This window comes from Gorilla gorilla, chromosome 1, assembly GCF_029281585.2.
Source record: "Gorilla gorilla gorilla isolate KB3781 chromosome 1, NHGRI_mGorGor1-v2.1_pri, whole genome shotgun sequence".
Lineage (NCBI taxonomy): Eukaryota > Metazoa > Chordata > Mammalia > Primates > Hominidae > Gorilla > Gorilla gorilla.
Window position 1 is genome coordinate 25,200,485 of NC_073224.2, and position 20,672 is coordinate 25,221,156.

General features: G+C 44.6%; 1 protein-coding gene across 5 annotated transcripts in view; it reads left to right on the top strand.

Annotated features, from left to right (window-relative positions):
- Positions 1-20,672, top strand: part of EDARADD (EDAR associated via death domain) — a 136,224-nt gene that overhangs the window by 107,371 nt on the left and 8,181 nt on the right. For all 5 annotated transcript variants that reach the window (XM_055372507.2, XM_055372519.2, XM_055372525.2 and 2 more), the window contains one exon: positions 11,284-11,329. In XM_055372507.2, coding sequence (XP_055228482.1) covers positions 11,284-11,329 — 46 coding nt within the window. The remainder of the gene's footprint in view (positions 1-11,283; positions 11,330-20,672) is intronic.

Here is a 20,672-nt window from a genome sequence, read left to right on the forward strand (position 1 = left end):
TTTGATTGCTGGAAAAAAATCATGAAATGTCAACTGTTGTTCTCATTTTTCCCACTGCCAGTTCCTGCTACCCAACCTCCGCCATCATTTCAAGGCCTTGAGTACTTTTTTTCTATAGTGAAGTCTCCCAAAAATGATATTTTTTAAAAAAAGAAAAACCATAGTACTCTGATTTGATGTGGTCTGTTAATACCTATGGGCTTTGACTTGTTTCTGCTTTTAGACCTGGACAAAATAAAATATCTGTGGTAAAACATATTCAAGTTTACTGGGCACGGGGGCTCACGCCTGTAATCCCAGCACTTTGGGAGCCTGGGGCAGGCAGATCACTTGAGCCCAGGAGTTTGAGACCAGCCTGGGCAACAGGGTGAAACAACATCTCTACAAAAATACAAAAAATACCTGGGCATTGTGGTGCATGCCTGTAGTCGCAGCTACTCGGGAGACTGAGGTGGGAGGATGGCTTGAGCTCTGGAGGCGGAGGTCATAGTGAGCCAAGATTGTGCCACTGAACTCCAGCCTGGGCAACAGAGCCAGACTCTTTCTCTCTAAAAAACATAAAATAAAAAAAGGCCAGGTGCAGTGGCTCACACCTGTAATCCCAGCACTTTGGGAGGCTGAGGGGGGCGGACGAAGAGGTCAGGAGATAGAGACCATCCTGGCCAACATGGTGAAACCCTGCCTCTACTAAAAATACAAAAATTAGCCAGGTGTAGTGGTGCATGCCTGTAATCTCAACTACTCAGGAGGCTGAGGCAGGAGAATTGCTTGAACCCGGGAGGCGGAGGCTGCAGTGAGCCAAGATCGCACCACTGCCCTCCAGCCTGAGTGACAGAGCAAGACTCTGTCCCCCACCAAAAAAAAAAAAAAAAAAAAAAAAAAAAAATCAGGCCAAAGGGCAAAAATGCTTGCTTTTTAGCACTTAGTAGTTATTTCCCCAAGAAGAGCGGGAGAGAAGTTTATTAATAATGAAACTGGACAGTTCTTTATCAGCTCTAATTGTTTGACTCAATGGCTTCTCTTCTCATTACCATGCAGTGCTCTGCTGGCTGCAATGCCTTTGAACTTCACAAGAAGGTTAGAATTTCACTGAGACATTCGGATGGTGTGGGTGTCAGGGTGCAGCTCTCACACACAGTTGAGAGTGTAAATTGATACAACTTTACGGAAAATTAATTGGCAGTACCCATTCACACTCCTGTCTAGCAATCTCACTTTAAGGACTTGATCCTACAGAACTCATTACATGGTGCAAGGTTCACAGTGTGGCATTCAAAATAGAGAAGAGCTGCGAGTAACTCCCATGCCCGTTGGCAGGAACTGGTTGAATAAATAAATTATGGTGCATCGACGCTGTGGGGTATCATTAAACCATTAAAAAGAAGAGAGAGTCCTGGCCTTAAAAAACTTATCTGATGTATTGTTAAACAGATAAAGCAAGTTGTAGATCAATATGATTTGGGGCTAAAAAAATATTTCTATATAGGTGTGAACATGGCCATGACTAAGGAATCAGGAAGGAAGTACCTAGATTGTAACCAGTAACATGTGGGGAGTGAGATGGGATTGAGAGACGTAATAATAGATTGAGAGAAAAAGATTTTCTCATCTCTTTTTGATTTTTTAAGAAAACAGCATGATTTTCAGTAATTTTTACTTTTGTGTGTTTTTGGTATTTTTTCTTTTTCTTTTTTTTTTTTTTTTTGAGATGGAGTTTCACTCTTGTTGCCCAGGCTGGAGTGCAATGGCCCAGTCCCAGCTCACTGCAACCTTCACTTCCCAGGTTCAAGAGATTCTCCTGTCTCAGCCTCCCGAGTAGCTGGGATTACAGGCCCCTGCCATTACACCCGGCTACTTTTTGTATTTTTAGTAGAGATGGGTTTCAGCGTGTTGGTTAGGCTGGTCTTGAACTCCTAAGCTCAGGCAATCTGCCCGCTTCAGCCTCCCAAAATGCTGGGATTACAGCCGTGAGCCACCGCCCCCAGCTGGTATTTTTTCAAATCAAAGAAAAAATAATAGAGTAAATCATCCAAAACTTTAGATGGTATTTAGACTCAGTAAACTTTTCATATATGACAGATGAAGCCAAATGGTCTTTCTGTGCAGTCAGCTAGCACACAATTGTGCACCCGAGGAAAATTAGAGACTGAACCGGGGTGTCTGTGGATGCATTTCCTCAGCATTCAGCCTTCCTTTTGCCTGTGTTCTAGCATTACTTCTGTCCTACAGCCTGGGATTTGTGAATGAAATAGACAGGTGCAAAAACTCCGTGCCTGTCTGTAATATCCATAGCCCCGTGCTCTACTTGTATTTGCATGTACAAACCATAATCTCCTGTAAAATACTCTGTGATATTTCTGAATAATAATAAACTCTACATCCTACACAAAGGGAAAACCCCTTTATCTTTCATCTTTGAAACCATAGCAAAGGTATGAAATTACACCTGAGCATGCCTGGCCTCAAAGTCCCGGAACGGTTATGTCTTTGACCCTCATTTCAACTCAACTCCAGAAGCAGCAGGTCTTCCTTGTAATTGGATAGAAAACTCATTGCAGAGAAGAAAGATCTACAGGTCAAGAAACCCACAGGTTTGCTGTAATCCTAGCAAAGCACTGTAGCATTTATTTTATATTTTCACTCTTCCTTATTTAGCTCTTTTTTTTTTTTTTTTGAGATGGAGTTTCATTCTTGTCACCCAGGCTGGAGCAATGGTGCCATCTCGGCTCACTGCAACCTCTGCCTCCCAGGTTCAAGTGATTCTCCTGCCTCAGCCTCCTGAGTAGCTGGGGTTACAGGCTCCCACCGCCACACCCAGCCAATTTTTTGTATTTTTAGTAGAGACGGGGTTTCACCATGTTAGCCAGACTGGTCTCAAACTCCTGGCCTTAGGTGATCCACCCGCCTCAGCATCCCAAAGTGCTGGGATTACAGGCGCACCGGCCTTAGCTCTTTTATCCTTAATGAAATGCTTCTCATTCCCTGAGGTCTCACTTGAATTATTGCCCACCTCTGGGCTGCCTTCCTCTTCTGTCTGTGCTTTGTAACACATGGTTCCTTGTGATGTCAATATTTATGCATATGTCTTCATTCCATTACTGGATTATAATCTTGAAGCAACAGATTTTTGTCTCTATATCCCAGAGCCTAGAATGGTTTCTTACACTGGGCAGTAAGTACTCAATAAATGTATCCCAAATCAAATAAATACATTTCTTCTTTTTCTTTTCTTTTTTTTTTTTTTGAGACAGGGTCCCACTCTGTCACCCAGGCTGGAGTGTAATGACATGATCTCAGCCTACTACAGCCTCAATCTCCTGGGCTTAAGCAATCCTCCCACCTCAGCCTCCCACGTAGCTAGGACTACAGGCGCTCACCACAACACCTCATTTTTGTATATTTTTTGTAGAGATTGGGGGATCTCACTACATTGCCCCGGCTGGTTTTGAACTTCTGGGCTCAGACAATCCACCCACCTTGGCCTCCCAAACTGTTGAGATTACAGGAATGAGCCACCATTCCCTGGCCAAATACATTTCTAAAAGCCAGTTTCTGGAGTATACTATCGAATAATAGATATATGTCCACATTTTTATATGGACTTATACTGTAAGAAAAAGTAAAAATAAGTGTGAAGTTATTACAGTAATAGTAATTATTTTGCAGAAAAAGAACTGAGTTTAAACAGGCTTTTTAGAAAAACCCAACAGGAGATTCACAGTCTGGTACTAACGTTTAGACATGGATCATCAGTAAATGTGTTCCAAAGAGTTACACAGATACCAGCTTTGTCTTGGGAATTCTTACCCCTGAAAATTAATTGACTATCACTGACTGTGTGACATGAGAAAGTTTTGTGGGGTTTTTTTTTGTATTTTTTTGAGACGTAGTCTTGCTCTGTCACCCAAGCTGGAGTCCACTGGCGCGATCTTGGCTCGCTACAACCTCTGCCGCCTGGTTCAAGCGATTCTCCTGCCTCAGCCTCCAGAATAGCTGCGATTACAGGCACCTGCCACCATGCCCAGCTAATTTTTGTATTTTTAGTAAAGACGGGGTTTCACTGTGTTGGCCAGGATGGTCTTGAACTCCTGACCTCAGGTGATCTGCCCACCTCAGCCTCCCAAAGTGCTGGGATTACAGGCATGAGCCACCGTGCCCAGCCTGAAAAAGTTTTGAACGGTCTAAATCCATATGCTGTGAATCCTATTACCATCACACACTTAGGAATTTAAAATCATATTTTCAAGGCCAGGTACTGAAATATTTTCTGCAAGCAGAGAGATCAAACTTTAGCATTGTTATTCTTGTAGTAGTTTCATAGATTGAGGTCTTAGATTTAAGTCTTCCATTGATTTTGATTTGATTTTTGTATATGGAGAGAGATAGGGGTCTAGTTTCATTCTTTTGCATATGGATATCCAGTTTTCCCAGCACCATTTATTGAAGAGACTGTCTTTTTCCCCAGTGTATGCTCTCGGCACCTTTGTCAAAAATGAGTTCCCTGTAGGTATGTGGGTTTGCTTCTGGGTTCTCTATTCTGTCCCATTGGTCTAAGTGTTTGTTTTTATGCTACTACCATGCAGGTTGGTATAGCTCTGCAGTATAACTTGAAATCAGGTAACGTGATTCCAAAGAAGCTAGTTAAGTAATTGAGCTGAACTGGTACCTCAGGTATAGAAGTCATAAGCGTGGGGAGCGTTTCTTCTCAGGTTCTCTGCCTATAATTTAGTTTGCCACACCAGATGAACAGTGACAACTTGGTCTTGGTGTTCGTGGTGGTTTCCAACCAAACTTTGGTCATAACAGGTGAACCAGCCTGGGGCATGCTTTCCCATTTGGTTATCCTCCCCATAGTTTGCAAAGTAGCAAAGATGAACTCTTCATGAGTTGGCTAAGCATAGACATTTCAAGACCAAACTAGATGTCCTGAAGAGCATGTTTCACAGAAAACTAGCCCCTAAGGGACCAGTGGGGGCTGTCAGAGAACAAGGTTTCAACATACTGAGTTTTAAAGATCTAATTGGCTTTTAATAATGATTCATGAACCAGGCACCATAGTCTACAAAATAGACAGGGGTTCTGCTGGGCACTGCAGGACAGTTGGTTTTTGGAAGGTGGCTTGAGCAGGAACAAGGAAACAGCACAGTGCCAAGAGTGGATTGGTTAACATCAGGGGACTTCGGGTGACTTTCCTTCTATGGGTTAAAGCAAAGGGGACTTCCCTAGCATGTCAGCTCAGGTTGACTGGGCCCCTTTGGATTGGTTGCTGTGAATCTCCTAGGTTTTTTTGTTTTGGTTTGGTTTGGGTCTTTTGGGGAAAATGGGCCAGTTTGGAGATTCAGCTATTATTTCTCTCTCCTGATATCGGAAGATCAGATCTTATGAGTACACAACTGAGGTTTTGGGTTGGTGATGTGGAAACTTGGTGTGAGTGACTCCATTTTGGGTTGGTCTATTGGGGTCTCGGTGCAGGAGCTCAGTCCAAATCAATGGCCTCTCCTCATTTTTATTTGACTTCTCCATCAATCTATCCGTGTCTCCCGTCACATCAGTCCATTCCCCCGTGGGCTGCACATTCAGCTCGGAGCTGAGAGCTTTTCCCAGGGTGTGCCCTGGGGTTTCTGCTGCTTGCAGCCTGATATTAAATCTCAGGTGTAAATCTTTAGAGGCAACTGTTCCTTAGTACCCAGAGCTTTCAGCTCCCTGAGCAGAAATGGGACTTGACTGTCAGTTTATAAACTAACCAAGGTGTGAAATTCATGCAACTTAGCCAACTTTCTGTTCAAAGAATTCTTGGCAGCAGTTAATACATTTTGCCCAAATATAAGATAATTCCCTTATACTCACAATGAGAAGCTTTTACAAAATGGGGGTTTTCTTTAGTTTACTTGAATATAAAACATAGGTGTTCCACTCTGCAGTACCTTAACAGTTCTTAAGGAGATGTTTGAAACAACCCATGTCCAGGCCTCACACCACGCCAATTAAATAAATGAGAAGTTCTTCCCAGCCAGTGTTAAGAAAAATTAACATCAAGTTTTAGGAAGGTAGACAGACTATGCAAATGCATACCTATATGATTTAAGTTATTACATTAATTTACACACACATATTTAAAATCATAGATTAATCTAATTTAGAGATGCTGCGTTTTTTCCATCTCTCCTGTTTCATAAATGTTATTCACATGGCATTTCTCTGCTATCCTCGGAATAGTGTTTGTATCGTGTCACTCTGGCACGGGGCTCTACAGAACGTGTCGAGCGTGTTGCCTTCCCTACTGCCCACATCGTTTGAGAGAACACATTTTAAACGTTTTTTTATTGTGGTAAAATATACATGACATAAAAGTTACGATTTTAACCTTTTTTAACTCTGTCATCCAGGCTGGAGTGCAGTGGCGAGATCTCGGTTCACTGCAACCTCCGCCTCCTAGGTCCAAGTGATTCTCCTGCCTCAGCCTTCCGAGTAGCTAGGATTACAGGTGCACACCACCACGCCCGGCTAATTTTGTATTTTTAGTGGAGGCGGGGTTTCACCATGTTAGCCAGGTTGGTCTCGAACTCCCGACCTCAGGTGATCGGCCTGCCTCGCCTCCCAAGTGCTGGGATTACAGGCCTGAGCCACCGCGCCAGGCACATTTTCACCACTTTTCAGTGCACAGTTCAGTGGCATTAAGTATATTCGCGGTGTTGTGCCACCGTCACCACCATTCACCTCCAGAACTTTTCTGTCTTCCCAAACTGAAATTCTGTACCCATCGAACGGTAACTGCCCATTCCCCATTTCTGCTTCCTAGGCCCTGACATGGAGGCTGGGCCAACGGATATCTCACCTCCCTCCAGGCTTCTCCAGATTTGCCCCCGTTTTTCTCCCTCTTTGTCCCATCTCCAAAGAAATGGTGTCTTTTCATCGTCAAGGTCCATCCCTTGCTCCTTAAATACACTCCAGGCCCAGTGGAACAGGCATCCTGCGGGGTGCATGGACAGGGTGCCTGGGGAACACCCAGGGTACAGAACCCAGACTGGGGATTTAGAGAAGGTGTCCTAGCAGAAGTGATGTCTAAGCTGAGGCCCTACAGATAAGAGAAAGTAAGCAGATGAAAGGGCTGGGGAGGGTGGTATTTCAGGCCTACACAACCACACGCGTGTTCTTCAGCCATCTCCGTGGCCTCACTGCCCACCTGGTATTAGCCGGCCACCGCCCTGCTAGAATGGCTTTCAAAATCGCGGCTCGTCACCTCCTCACCAAATGTTGTCTTCACTTGGTGCTCAGAGCCCATCTCCTTTCTGCAAGTATTTTTTTTTTTTTTTTTTTTTTTGGAGATGGAGTCTCGCTCTGTCACCCGGGCTGGAGTGCAGTGGTTCAATGATAGCTCACTGCAGCCTTGAACTCCTGGGCTCAAGATCCTCTTGCCACAGCCTCCCAAAGTGCTGAGATTACAGGCACAAGCCACCATGCGTGGTCCTTGCTGCAACTTTTTTTTTTTTTTTTTTTTTGAGACAGAATCTCGCTCTGTCGCTCAGGCTGGAGTGCAGTGGCGTGATCTCGGCTCAGTGCAACCTCCACCTCCCGGGTTCAGGTGATTCTCCTGCCTCACCCTCCTGAGTAGCTAGGAACACAGGCGCTCACCACCACATCCAGCTAATTTTTGTATTTTTAGTAGAGCCGGGGTTTTGCCATGTTGGCCAGGCTTCTCTCAAACTCCTGACCTCGGGCAATTGGCCCGCCTCGGCCTCCCAAAATGCTGGAATTACAGGCATGAGCCACCGTGCCTGGCCATTTGCTGCGACTTTTGACACTGCTCCCCCTGCTTTTCTTCCCCTCTCTGACCTCCTTTCTCTTCTGTCCTTTCGTTCCTTCCTCTGCCACTGAAGTGTCCTTCTCAGTTCCTTCTCAAGGTTGTGACCTTACAGCTGTCTCTTCACTTCCAGTCATTTCTTTCATAATCACTTTGACATCCTTATTTTCATCTCCTGCCCTGGCCTCTCCCAGGGACCAGGACCATGCATTCAGCTCCTGGGGGCAACTCAAGCTTGTTGTGTGTGAGCCTGCCCTTGTTGTCTTCTCCGTCACCTCTTCACAGCTTGCTCTGCATTTCACCTCCTTTCCTGTTTTCCCCAGTGATCGCATCTCTACAGCGGCTCTCACTTCATCCCCTTCTCTCCTAGAGGAGTGACGCGGAGTCTCATTAATCCTTGCTTATGTCATTCTTCCCCCTTCTCTGTCCATCGCCTCCACATGTCCTGTTCCCCCATGCGTCCTACACTGTAGCCAGGTGGGTATTTCCTGTGCTGGTCTTAGACACCCCCTGAGGATACCCTGCTTCAGGCAAGAGCCCCTCAGTGACTCCCTGTTGTCCGGAATGACGTCCAGCTCCTTGGACAGGCCCCAGTGTATTCACCTGTCTCATCTCCTTCTTTTCGTTTTGTTTGTTTTTCTTAACTTCCAGCCCAATTTCTGAATCATCTCCCTCTTGCCCCTCCCATTGCCTTTGCTTAAGACTAAATGCTCCTTCCTCCCAAGTCCCCACTGCCTGGATTTCAGCAGGGTCCATCTCAAACATGTCTGTCTCCAAGAAACTGCCTCTGATTTTTTTCATAAGAAGACACCTTTCCTCTCTGACTTCATCTGTACCCCTCTCTTGGAAGTCACTATCTTGTGCCTTACATTTTCATTGTTTAAGTGGTCTCCATTTCCCAGCATATCTTGAGGTCAAGGGTTCAGGTCCTTTTATCTTTGTCTATGCATTGCAATATGGGGGTTTTTACATATTAGCTGCTCAATAAATAGGAGTTGAATAAAGGCATGTGTATGCTTTCATTAAGACTACGAAACCCACAAAAATCAGTGGTTTTCCTATTTCACCCTTAGAAAACAAACCCACAACATAGCACAACCTGATAATCAGAGCTAAGAACAAAGATCATGCATATTAATCTAAATTCTATCTTTAACAACTTCCACAAGTAATTCGTATTTCCCTGTCTGCATCACGGGGATGATTCTGGCCAGACAATGACCTTGGTAAAATTTTCTCCAGATTATGAGAAATCAAGTCAAATATGCCAAGTAACATAGTTTCCACTTAGAGTCAGGTTCATGTTTTAGCAGGAACCTCAAATACCACAAAATCTGTCAAGTTCTAACATTTGTATCTCTCGACAGTACCTGAAGTTCCTGTTTCTGTTTCCTCAGCCCAGGTTTCCAATTCAGTGAGCAGAATGGTGACGGTGTTGGTAAAAGAGCCCACATACCTGCCCGATCCTGCAGGAGTGTTGCAGATGCAAACAGGCGGGTCTCCACATGACCTGCGGAGTAATGACTAGTGTCCCTAAAGTCATGGGGCTTCTGGGGTTAGCCTTGAAAAAAACTAAAGGTTGCATAGAGAGAGATTTCTATCCGTTTAGAGACTCACTATAATTCTCTCTTTCTGTCTCTGTCCTTCATCTGTTTCTGTCTTTCTCTCTCACTCTCTCTCTCTCTCTCTCTGATACACACACACACACACACACACACACTCCTGAGTAAGGGAAATGTGAGAAGAAGGTAAAACTTCAACTAAATGAAAAGAAATTGTATGAATTATGGTAAGCAGGTTGGTTTTTAATTCCAGTAAAGATAGAAATATTTAGATTACTTAGGAGAAAAGTCTAGCTGGTAACACATGGGAATGTGCCTGTGTGAAAACAAAACAAAACAAAAAATCTAGGCTTGTGGTTAGGTGAAGGTATGTACACTGCTGAGACATGGCGATGGATGAGCTTGGGATGAGGCGAAAGGCTTCTCTGAGAAGATTAAGAGAGAAAGATTGTTTAAAAATGTTTAAAACACACTGGGCACCGTGGCTCACACCTGTAATCCCAACACTTTGGGAGGCCAAGGTGGGCGGATCATGAGGTCAGGAGTTCGAGACCATCGCGGCCAACATGGTGAAACCCTGTCTCTGCTAAAAATACAAAAATTAGCCAGGCGTGGTGGCGGGCGCCTGTAGTCCCGGCTACTTGGGAGGCTGAGGCAGGAGAATGGTGTGAACCCAGGAGGTGGAGATGCAGTGAGCCGAGATTGTGCCACTGCACTCCAGCCTGGGCGACAGAGCAAGACTCCGTCTCAAAAAAAAAAACAAAAAAACAAAAAAAACACACATTGACACCAGGACGGAGTTAGCACATCTTTACAGGTGAGACTCTCAGACCCGAGAAAATAGAGGCACTTTAGAGCTGAGCTAATCCCACAGCCACCTCGACACACAAACGGGGAATCTGAGACCCGCATTGGCACCGTGCCTGAGGTTCTAAAGCCCAGGGCTTCTGACTCGCCTCTTGTGCTTCTTCAGTACTGTGGGTGGGGGTGGGGTGGGGGGTGACATTAGCTGATGAGAAAGATTTTGGTTTTAGAAAGATGGAGTTAACATAAATGAAGGTGTACTGGGACTGGTCTCCTCTGCTGACTTCATGGGAAGCACACACACACACACACACACACACACACACACACACACACACATACACACACCTGTCCAAGATCAGAAAAAATCCCTCACATCCCTGTAGCATGGTCCTGATTGTAAAAATGGAGCCCTAATCAGAAGGGCAGAAACATGATTGCCTCTCAAGAGATTTGGATGCCACTTTTTCATAGTTGGTTTTAGCTGCTTTGCGATATATACTGAAATAAATAGAAAAGGGAAAGAATTGTAACCTGGATTGACAGACAACAAGCCCTGACAGACAGAAAGCAGATAAGAAATAAAATAAGGAAGATAACCCATAATGTAAAATGAAAATAGCACATTGTTGCATGCATTGATACCCTTTTTTTTTTTTTTTCTTTGAGATCTTGCGCTGTCTTTCAGGCCGAAGTACAGTGGCTCAATCATAGCTCACTGCAGCCTCCAGCTTCTGGGCTCAAGCAATCTTCCCATCTCAGCCACCCAAGTAGCTGGGGCTGCAGGCATGAACTATGGTGCCCAGCTGATAATTTTTAAAAATAGGGACATTAGTGCATTTAGCAAATTTGAGTGTCTGCTGTGTACCAAGCACTGTTCTGGGCACTGGGACAGCACAGGGAGCAAATAAACAAAAGCCCCTGCGCGCAAGGTGCTCGTATTCTAGAGGGAGATGCTGAGTTCACCTCCCATTAAAATGCCATTCTCAAGATCCAGTCCCTCCACCCACCCCAGCCCCCAGGGTTTTGGTGGAAATTTAACTAAGTTGGAAGATTGATAATATCTCCATTCACATTTGGATATGATTTTAATGAAGGTTGCTTTTTGGTTTTTAGGGAGAAGAAAATGGCTTTCCAGATAGCACTGGAGATCCTCTTCCAGGTAAATGATTGATTCTAAAGCTATCTGGGCTAATAGCTAGTGTGGCTGAATTAAAGATAATTTGAGGCCAGGGTCGGTGACTCATGCCTGTAATTCCAGCACTTCGGGAGGCCAAGGTGGGCGGATCACCTGAGGTCAGGAGTTCAAGACCAGCCTGGCCAACATGGTAAAACCCCGTCTCTACCAAAAATACAAAAATTAGCTGGTTGTGGTGGACGCCTGTAATCCCAGCTACTCGGAGGCTGAGGCAGGAGAATCGCTTGAACCCAGGAGGCGGAGGTTGCAGTGAGCCAAGATCACACCACTGCACTCCAGCCTGGACAACAGAGCGAAACTCCATCTCAAAAAATTAAATTAAATTAAATAAATAATTTGAGACTATGTTTGTCATTAACTTTAAAATCTGTACTGCAGAATAGAGCAACTTTCTACCTGCGGTGAACTTCAGGCAAAGCCGTATCTTACAAGACTTCACAAAAGCCTTCAAAGAGTATTTTCTCTGCACTAACCTTCCTTTGCATGTGAGGGGCACGGCAGGGTTCTGAATGGGACAGGTTTAGGATCGGGCCAGTCGGGACTGAGTGGATTCTTCTTCCCTCTGAGTTCTAAGAGCCACAGCACTGGTGGAGAACATGCTGTTTGTTGCTTGGTGGAGGGGACCAGAAGCCAGCTGGGTTCTCTCTGTGTGCCTTGGCCACTTAGGTAGCCAAAGGAGCCCTCCTGACATTAGGTCAGGTGTTAGTCCCGCTCCTTTTCTGCTTTTAGTGTGTTTAAGCAAAGAAACATTAAAGTTGATTTCTCCCCCCTTCCCTTTTTTAATCATAAGACAGACATGTTTGCAATGTTTAAATTTCTCATTAATTAATCAGAAGGGATAGGGAGTGAGGGAGTAAGCATTAAAATAAGCTAGCAAATGGCCAGGTGTGGTGGCTCACACCTGTAATCCCAGGACTTTGGGAGGCCAAGGTGGGCAGATCACTTGAGGCCAGGAGTTCAAGACCAGCATGGCCAACATGGCGAAACTCCATCTCTACTAAAAATACAAAAATTAGCCAGGCGTGGTGATGGGCACCTATAATCTGAGCTACTCGGGAGGCTGAGGCAGAGAATTGCTTGAACCTGGGAGGCAAAGATTGCAGTGAGCTGAGATTGCACCACTGCATTCCAGCCTGGGTGACAGAGCAAGACTCCATCTCAAAAAAGTGCTAGTAAAATAATAATAATAATAAAAAAACATACCTCACCAACATTTTCTACATCTTGTAAAGCATACATTGACTGACTGAAATCACCAGAGTTTTGTTTCTTTCTTTCTTTCTTAAGCAGGGTGGGGAACCCGTAGAGCCCTCAGGGGCAGCTATCATCAGCCCAGGTAACCAAGCTGAAAAATCAGAAGGTGCAGTACGTACTCAACTTTTTCCCCTTAGAAACATGATATTAGAAAATACACCAATACCAACATGTGAGCAGCAGTTCTCTCTGGAAGGTGCAGTTCTGGGTGATTTTTTTTCATTCCATAGATTAGTTTTGCACTCTTGTCGCCTAGGCTGGAGTGCAATGGTGTGTCACCACACCCAGCTAATTTTTGTATTTTTAGTAGAGACGGGGTTTTCACCATGTTGGCCAGGCTGGTCTTGAACTCCTGACCTCAGGTGATCCACCCACCTTGGCCTCCTAAAGTGCTGGGATGACAGGTGTCTCACTATGTTGCCCAAGCTTTTCTCGAACCCCTGAGCTCAAGCCTCCTCCCACCTCAGCCACCCAAAGTGCTGGGATTACAGGCATGAGCCACCACGCCTGGTGAGTTTTTATTTTCTTTCCACTATCCTATATTTCTAAAATTTCTAACATGAGCTGGTATCAGAACTGCCCCTCCGCATTTAATCTGTGTATACAAATGTATATATAACAAATGATCACATGTTGGTAAGTATACCTTGCTGCATGGTGAAATAACAAAGGAAACTTCTAAAAGGTTAACTGTGGTTGGCCTGGGTAATGGGAGCATTAATTTTTTCCATATGCTCATCTGAATTTTCAGATTTGCTATGACAAGCACATATTTATTTTCTAATTTTAAAAATCTGTATTTAAACTCTTTAAAGACTAACACCCCACACACTAATGTGGCACGTTAGCTAAAATAAAAATGAATACAGAAATTTGTTTAGAAATATTTGTAAACCCTTCAAGGACTCTTCTGAATGATAGTCATTATTAATTAGTAGGTTAATTTTAATCAGGCTTCTGGTCATCTTCAAACATTTTTTACTTGTGTCAAAATGAACCACCAGAGTGTGGGTTTTTTTGTTTTTTTTTTTTTTTGTTTTTTTGAGACGGAGTTTCACTCCTGTTGCCCAGGCTGGAGTGCAATGGCGTGATCTCAGCCCACTGCAACCTCCACCTCCTGGGTTCAAGCAATTCTCCAGCCTCAGCCTCCGAAGTAGCTGGGATTACAGGCTTGCGCCGCCATGCCCGGGTAATTTTATATTTTTAGTAGAGATGGGGTTTCACGATGGTTAGTCAAGCTGGTCTCAAACTCCTGACCTCAGGTCATCCACCCGCCTCAGCCTCCCAAAGTGCTGGGATTACAGGCGTGAGCCGCCGCGTCCAGCCAGAGTTTTAAAGAGAATAAACTTTCTCACCAAAGCAGGTAATATGATGGCGTGTTGGGACCCCACCCCTGAGCCCGCCCCGAGAGCTATCTGAGTCAATATCTTTAGCACATCACATGGCACTTAGCACGCAGGAACACCCAGGTGTTTTGTTTTGTTTCGTTTTCCATAAACAAATAGATGAGAGACGTGACTTAATGGCATTGCTGTTGAATGCACAACTGGCGAAAGCAGAGCCACATAGTCCGTCTTCGAATGAGTGCAGCCACTTAAGGAAAATTCGTTTTATTCACAAACACTAATTTGGCACAGAGTGAGTACCAGGCACTCTTCTAAACACTTTACTCGTGAGATGCTCTTGACAGCCCTGTGCATAGGTCCTGTTATTTTCTTCGCCTTATAGATGCGATGACTGAGGTGTCACTCGATCACACAGGAGCACGAGGGAATTCAAACCTGGGCCTGGCCCCAGCCAGCTCCCAGCAACCACGCCAGGCTGCCGCTGGTGCTCGCTGAATCCATCCCTGCGTAGCATGGACTTTGAATGCTGGGTGTCCTACCGGAGGGTGTAGTCCAACAGAGCAAAGTCCACCCTCACATCCGCAAAAGCCCATTCTGGGCTGCTGAAATACCTTTCATGAAAGCCTGCCACTTTCCATGGATGAAACCCTTGGGCCTTAACTCAGAGCCTACTTTGTATTTAATGCTCCTCATTTGAAAGCCCTAGCTGTCTGCGATCCAGTTTACAGCGGGTGAAACTAAGCCACGTGGGGAGGTGGAGGCACTGGGGGTCTGCACAGGAGTGAGGGATGACAGCTGACAGTTTGGAATCAGGAAAGAGAAAGAATGCAATTTGCACTCTACTCTCACCAGAAAAGCAAAGCCCCCTTGGTGGAACCGCTCAGTACAGATGCAAGCAACCCTTGCGGAAGAGCGCAGGGAAAGAAAAGACATTCCTACTCTTGCCCTGGGTTAAAACAACAACAAGAGCAACAATTATGCGTGGCTTATCCTATTAAAGGAGACATTAAAGCACATTTTCAAAAGGAAAACGTTGGGTATTTAAGGAATAAGACTCATATATACGTGTGTGTATATATATGTATATGTATACATATATATTTTTAGTTACCCAAATTAGAGGATCTCATTTCTCCATTGTACCCAATAAATTGAAGCATTGCTTTTCTTTTTTTTTCTGTTTTGAGACGGAGTATCACTCTGTTGCCCAGGCTGGATTGCAGTGGCACAATCTCGGCTCACTGCAACCTCCACTTCCCGGGTTCAAGCAATTCTCCTGCCTCAGCCTCCTGAGTAGCTGGGATTACAGGCGCCTGCCAACATGCCCGGCTAAGCATAACTATTTTAAATTTTTTTTTTTTTTTTTTTTGGAGACAGGGTTTCCTCTGTCACCAGGCTGGACTGTAGTGGTGCAATCATAGTTTAATGCAACCTTGAACTCCTGGCTTAAGTGATCGTCTTGCCTCAGCCTCCCGAGTAGCTGGCACTACAGGCATGTGCCAGCACACCTGGCTAATTTTTAAAATGTTTCGTAGAGACAGGTCTCACTGGAAGCATCACTCTATGTTTATAAACTGAAGAAAACATGGAAGAAAAACCCTGGTTCTGGTACTCCCTTCTAGTGGCAGTGATACGACACTTTTGCACCTGATGCCAGCTTTTCAAGGATGACTTTCTGGTGACCTAGCATGATTCAGCACTTGCCTAATCTACCCCATAGAAATGAATGTAAAATAGGATTTCATAGTTTTTCTAATTAGGTCCATGAAGTGACATGGTTAATATGTCTGTGTCACATCATTTCAAAACCACATGATTCAAATTCACATAAAATTCTATGCTGAATTTTAACCTGAGTCTTTTTTTTTTTTTTTTTTTTTGAGACGGAGTTTCACTCTTGTTGCCCAGGCTGGAGTGCAATGGCGAGATCTCAGCTCACTGCAACCTCTGCCTCCTGGGTTCAAGCAGTTCTCCTGCCTCAGCCTCCTGAGTAGCTGGGATTACAGGCGCCCACCACCACACCAAGCTAATTTTTGTATTTTTAGTAGAGATGGGTTTTGCCATGTTGGCCAGGTTGGTCTTGAACTCCTCACCTCAGACGATCCACCCACCTCAGCCTCCCAAAGTGCTGGGACTACAGATGCACACCACCACACCCGGTTAATTTTTGTATTTTTAGTAAAGACGGGGTTTCCCCATGTTGGCCAGGCTAGTCTCAAACTCCTGACCTCAAGTGATTCACCTGCCTTGGCCTCCCAAAGTGCTGGCATTACAGGCCTCCGCCACTGCACCCAGCCAAACCTGGGTCCTTTTGTATGTGTGAGTTTGCTTGTTTTTTTCACGTGCTTTCTCTACTCCAGTTTTATTCTATGACAAAATTGAGGCCCAACATGATCTACTTGCCTGGATCCACCCAACCTGTCAGTTACTTCCCAGTGCTGCTGCCAACTTAATGTCTCCTTAAAAGGATGCTTTAGAGAAAACGAAATCATGTTGTTTTTCCCCTTTGGTTAAGAGATCAAACGCCCACCAAAAGCCCTTGGGTCAGTTTCTTAGTAGATAAAAATAATTCTTCGTCACTTTCTGAAAGCGGCTAACATATAACCCTTATGATGAATAATGTGGTGTGTGTGTGTGTGCGCCCCAAATTCCAATGAGTTATCAAAGCCAGAAACTGGTATTTTAAATATGTTTATTTCCCAACCACACTGGAAACCACACACAGAAAAAAAAAAAAGCATGATTATACCCCCTTAATAACCGTTACTGCAGAAGGATGTGAGTCTACTTCAACGCTTGTTGGTATTTTACAGCCTTCAAATCTGACCATGTATAACCACCTTGGATAGAGTTATTTTATTTCAGAACCATAATACTTAGCTATCTCTGAAGTTGCCAATATAAAATGTTTACTCTGTAATGGTTTTGAACTAGCTCAAGACCTGGTTATCCCGGGGAGCATCCTTACAAATGATCTGAGAGCTAACAGTCCTCTTGCAGCAGTGGAGGGAAACACTCCCGCGGCAATCACTCTCCAAAAGCCAGAGTGTGCAAGATAAAAGGGCACTTCCCTGCAGGGAGGCACATTAAGTCAGTCTGTGATCCGCTGCCAACATCCTGACTGGAGCCGTTTCTACGCCTAACTAATCATGATGTTTGTGAATTGTGAAGCTTGTTGCAATTCACAATTAACTGTTAATTGACCCATATTTTATAACCCGCCAGCCATGAACTTACAAGTTAGATACAGACACTACCAGACATTCACTATTTTTTTTTTACAATTGTTTTAAATGACATTAATGAGCATGCTTGATTCCTGAACTCTTCTTCACAGTATAATTTTAAAACATTTGAGTGAGAAACGATGGAGAGGAGGGAAGTGGGGGAAGAAATGCCCCATGGAAAACCCACTCATCAGGTTGTGAGTGTGGTGAAGCCCTGTGTATCTGAGAACTCTTAATCATCCACAGACATGGCATCTCTCAAAGAGAAGTGGGTGTAATTCCAAAATCTAATTTTGGCAGGCGCTCCTGACTAAACACTTAATCTGGAGATGTCTTCAAGGCAGGCGGAGGTTTTCAGTCCTGGCTGCACATTAGAAGTCCCAGGGGAGCTTTAAAAAATTCCCACGTCCTCCCTGCATCCCAGACTAATTAATCGGGATCTCCGAGGGTGGGACCACACATCAGGGTTTTGTAAATTTCCCTGGGGGTTTGGTGGGGTTGGGGGTGGGGGCGTCCATCCTATGGCCAAGGTAGAGAACCACTGCTTTTTAAAAGACTGTTTGCTTGTTTTTGAGATGGGGTCTCGCTCTGTCACCCAGGCTGGAGTGTAGTGGCGCAATCTCAGCTCACTGCAACCTCTGCCTCCTGGGCTCAAGCGATTCTCCTGAAAAAGGCTGTTGGTTATTAATGCTTCCCCACAGCTATTCTATTCATTGTTGCATGCTTCTTACCGTGTGCTAGGATGGGAGCTTTAAAGGATTACCTCATTTAATCCTCACAACCACCTTGTGAGAGAGGTGTCATTATCCCTGTTTGGAGAGTGAGACAGGGGCTTAGCAAGCTCAGTAACCTGTCCAAGTCGCACATCTGCACGGGGTTAGCTGCCTCTAAAGCTCATGCCGTTAATCTCCATGGTACACGGTGTCCTCTCCATAGCAATCTTGCGGCTGCCTTGTTAACACCAAAAAAACTTGCGTCAGCTGGTTTGACAATTTCTAGATAAAGAGCTCTTTTGGGGCTGCTAAGAAGCCTAATTTCTCATTTGATTTTCTTCTTGAACTATGTCACACTCCTCATTCATTTGATATATTCATCAGATACTTATTGAGCACCTGCTGTGTGCCTGGTGTGCAGCAGTGACACCAGACATCCAAAGTCCTTTTCCTCTTAGAGCTTATTCTAGCTGGGAGAGACAGATAATAAACACAAAATCAGTAAGTCATTTTATATGGTGGTAGGTGCCTTGAGGAAGATGAGCCAGGTTAATGGGATTAAGCCTGGTAGGGGGAGGGTGCCACTTTAGCTCGGAAAGGGTAGCGAGACCCAAACAATGCAAAGGACCCGGCCCGTGGAGATCTAAGACAGGAGGATGCCAGGGACAGGAATTTGCTGGGGCAAAGGCCCTGAGGCTGGACTGAGCTCAGTGTTCTAGGACGGGCGTGGGCAGTGAGGAGCAGCAGAGGAGGTGAGCTGGGAGATAGCCTGGGGACTCTTTCTTCTGCCTCATTCAAAAAATAAAACTAGCCGGGTGCAGTGGCTCACACCTGTAATCCCAACATGGGAAGTTGAGGTAGGTGGAATGCTTGAGTCCAGGAGTTCGAGACCAGCCTGGGCAACATAGTGAGACCCCTCCCCCATTTCTACCAAAAAATCAAAAAATTAGCTGGGCCCGGTGGCGTGCGCCTGTGGTCCCAGCTACTCAGGAGGCTGAGGTGGGAGCGTTGTTTGAACCCGGGAGGTGGAGGCTGCAGTGAGCCGTGATTGTGCCACTGTACTCTAGCCTGGGTGACAGAGTGAGACTCTGTCTCTAAATAAATAAGTAAATCTAGAACCTAACATCTTGGAGTGCAGTGGCACCACCATGGCTCACTGCAGCCTCAATCTCCTGAGCTAATCGAGCCTCCCCTTCAGCCTCCTGAGTAGCTGGGACTATAGGCGTGCACCACCACACCTGACTAATCAAAACCTAACATCTTTAAAGAACATTGGCATAAGACTTGGCAAAAATGGCATCTTGTCCCTCATCTCATTTAGTCCAAGCGATACAGGAAATACTGCCACCTCCATTTCATAGATGAGGAGTCTGACGTTCCTAGAGGTTCAATGCCCTGAGACGTCAAGCCTTGAGGAAGTTGGAGCACTGGGATTCGAAGAGCACCATCCAATACAGACCCAGAATCAGGATGATTTGGGATTATGCTTGTCAAGGACTCAGGGCAGGGCTACCATACATTAGGCACAAGAATGTTGATAGTGATAATTACTGTGTTCATTGTCACTTCATCATGACAGTTACCGTGATGATAAGAAACCTGGCCCTTCTTCACCTGACAAAGGCTTTCTTCGTTTGAGCCACTGCTCAAACTAGACTGACCAAGAATAAATCCTCGGGGCTTTGGCCTTTAAAATAGGAAGTCATCATAAATGACTTGACGTGGTGTGTTTCATTCTTGCTTTGCACCAGTGGAAAATATACAGGTCAAGCATCAAAACATGGCAAATGGGGACCCCAATTATTAGAGAATCTAAGTTAATTTTTATGTATAATTAATTATTCAACAACCCTCTCCTCTCCAAACCAATAATTAATCCATCTTTTGTATTTTAAGACCAATTCTGTAGTATTTTCCATCAATATCTATTTACTGCTAGCAGATATCAGCTACATTCTTTCTCCTTTAGTAGAAGTTCCCTCTTTAGGTATTAAGATTCATTAAACAACAATAACAAATCTACCTTGCCTCCCAGGGACGATGCACAGTTCTCATTCATTTGTTCATTTAGCAGATAATTTTTGAATTTCCACTGTACAGCAGCCCTGTGCTTGTGGTTGGCCTGTTATTTGAGAAGCATCAAATAATAATCTCATTTTTTGGCTGAGTGTGATAGCTCACGCCTGTAATCCCAGCACTTTGGGAGGCTGAGGCGGGTGGATCACTTGAGGTTGGGCGTTCAAGACCAGCCTGGCTAACATGGTGAAACCTCGTCTCTATTAAAAATACAAAAATTAGCCAGGTGTGGTGGCAGACACCTGTAATCCCAGCTACTCCCAGATACCTGTAATCCCAGGAGAATCGCTTGAACCTGGGAGGCAGAGGTTGCAGTGAGCCGAGATCGCCCCATTGCACTCCAGCCTGGGCAACAAGAGTGAGACTCCATCTCAAAAAACAAAACAAAACAAGACAAAAAAAAAAAAACCCAACAAATAAAATAAATAATCCCATTTTTCTCCATTTCTGATCAAGATTTCTTTGGTCTGAAGTCTTTCTCTCCCCTCTCCAAGGCATTACCCAGTTTAACCTTTCATGTATAATATATATGATAGTTATTTAAAGTATAGCAGGACAAAATGTATTTGATAGGAAAAAACCTTGTTTGCTCTGTGTTAAGTCCTCCAGAGAGCTAATTAGAGTTTGTGATTCTAAAAGGCAACTATAGATTCACTTATATTAGCAGTTCATGTAGATTCCAGTTAAGGAA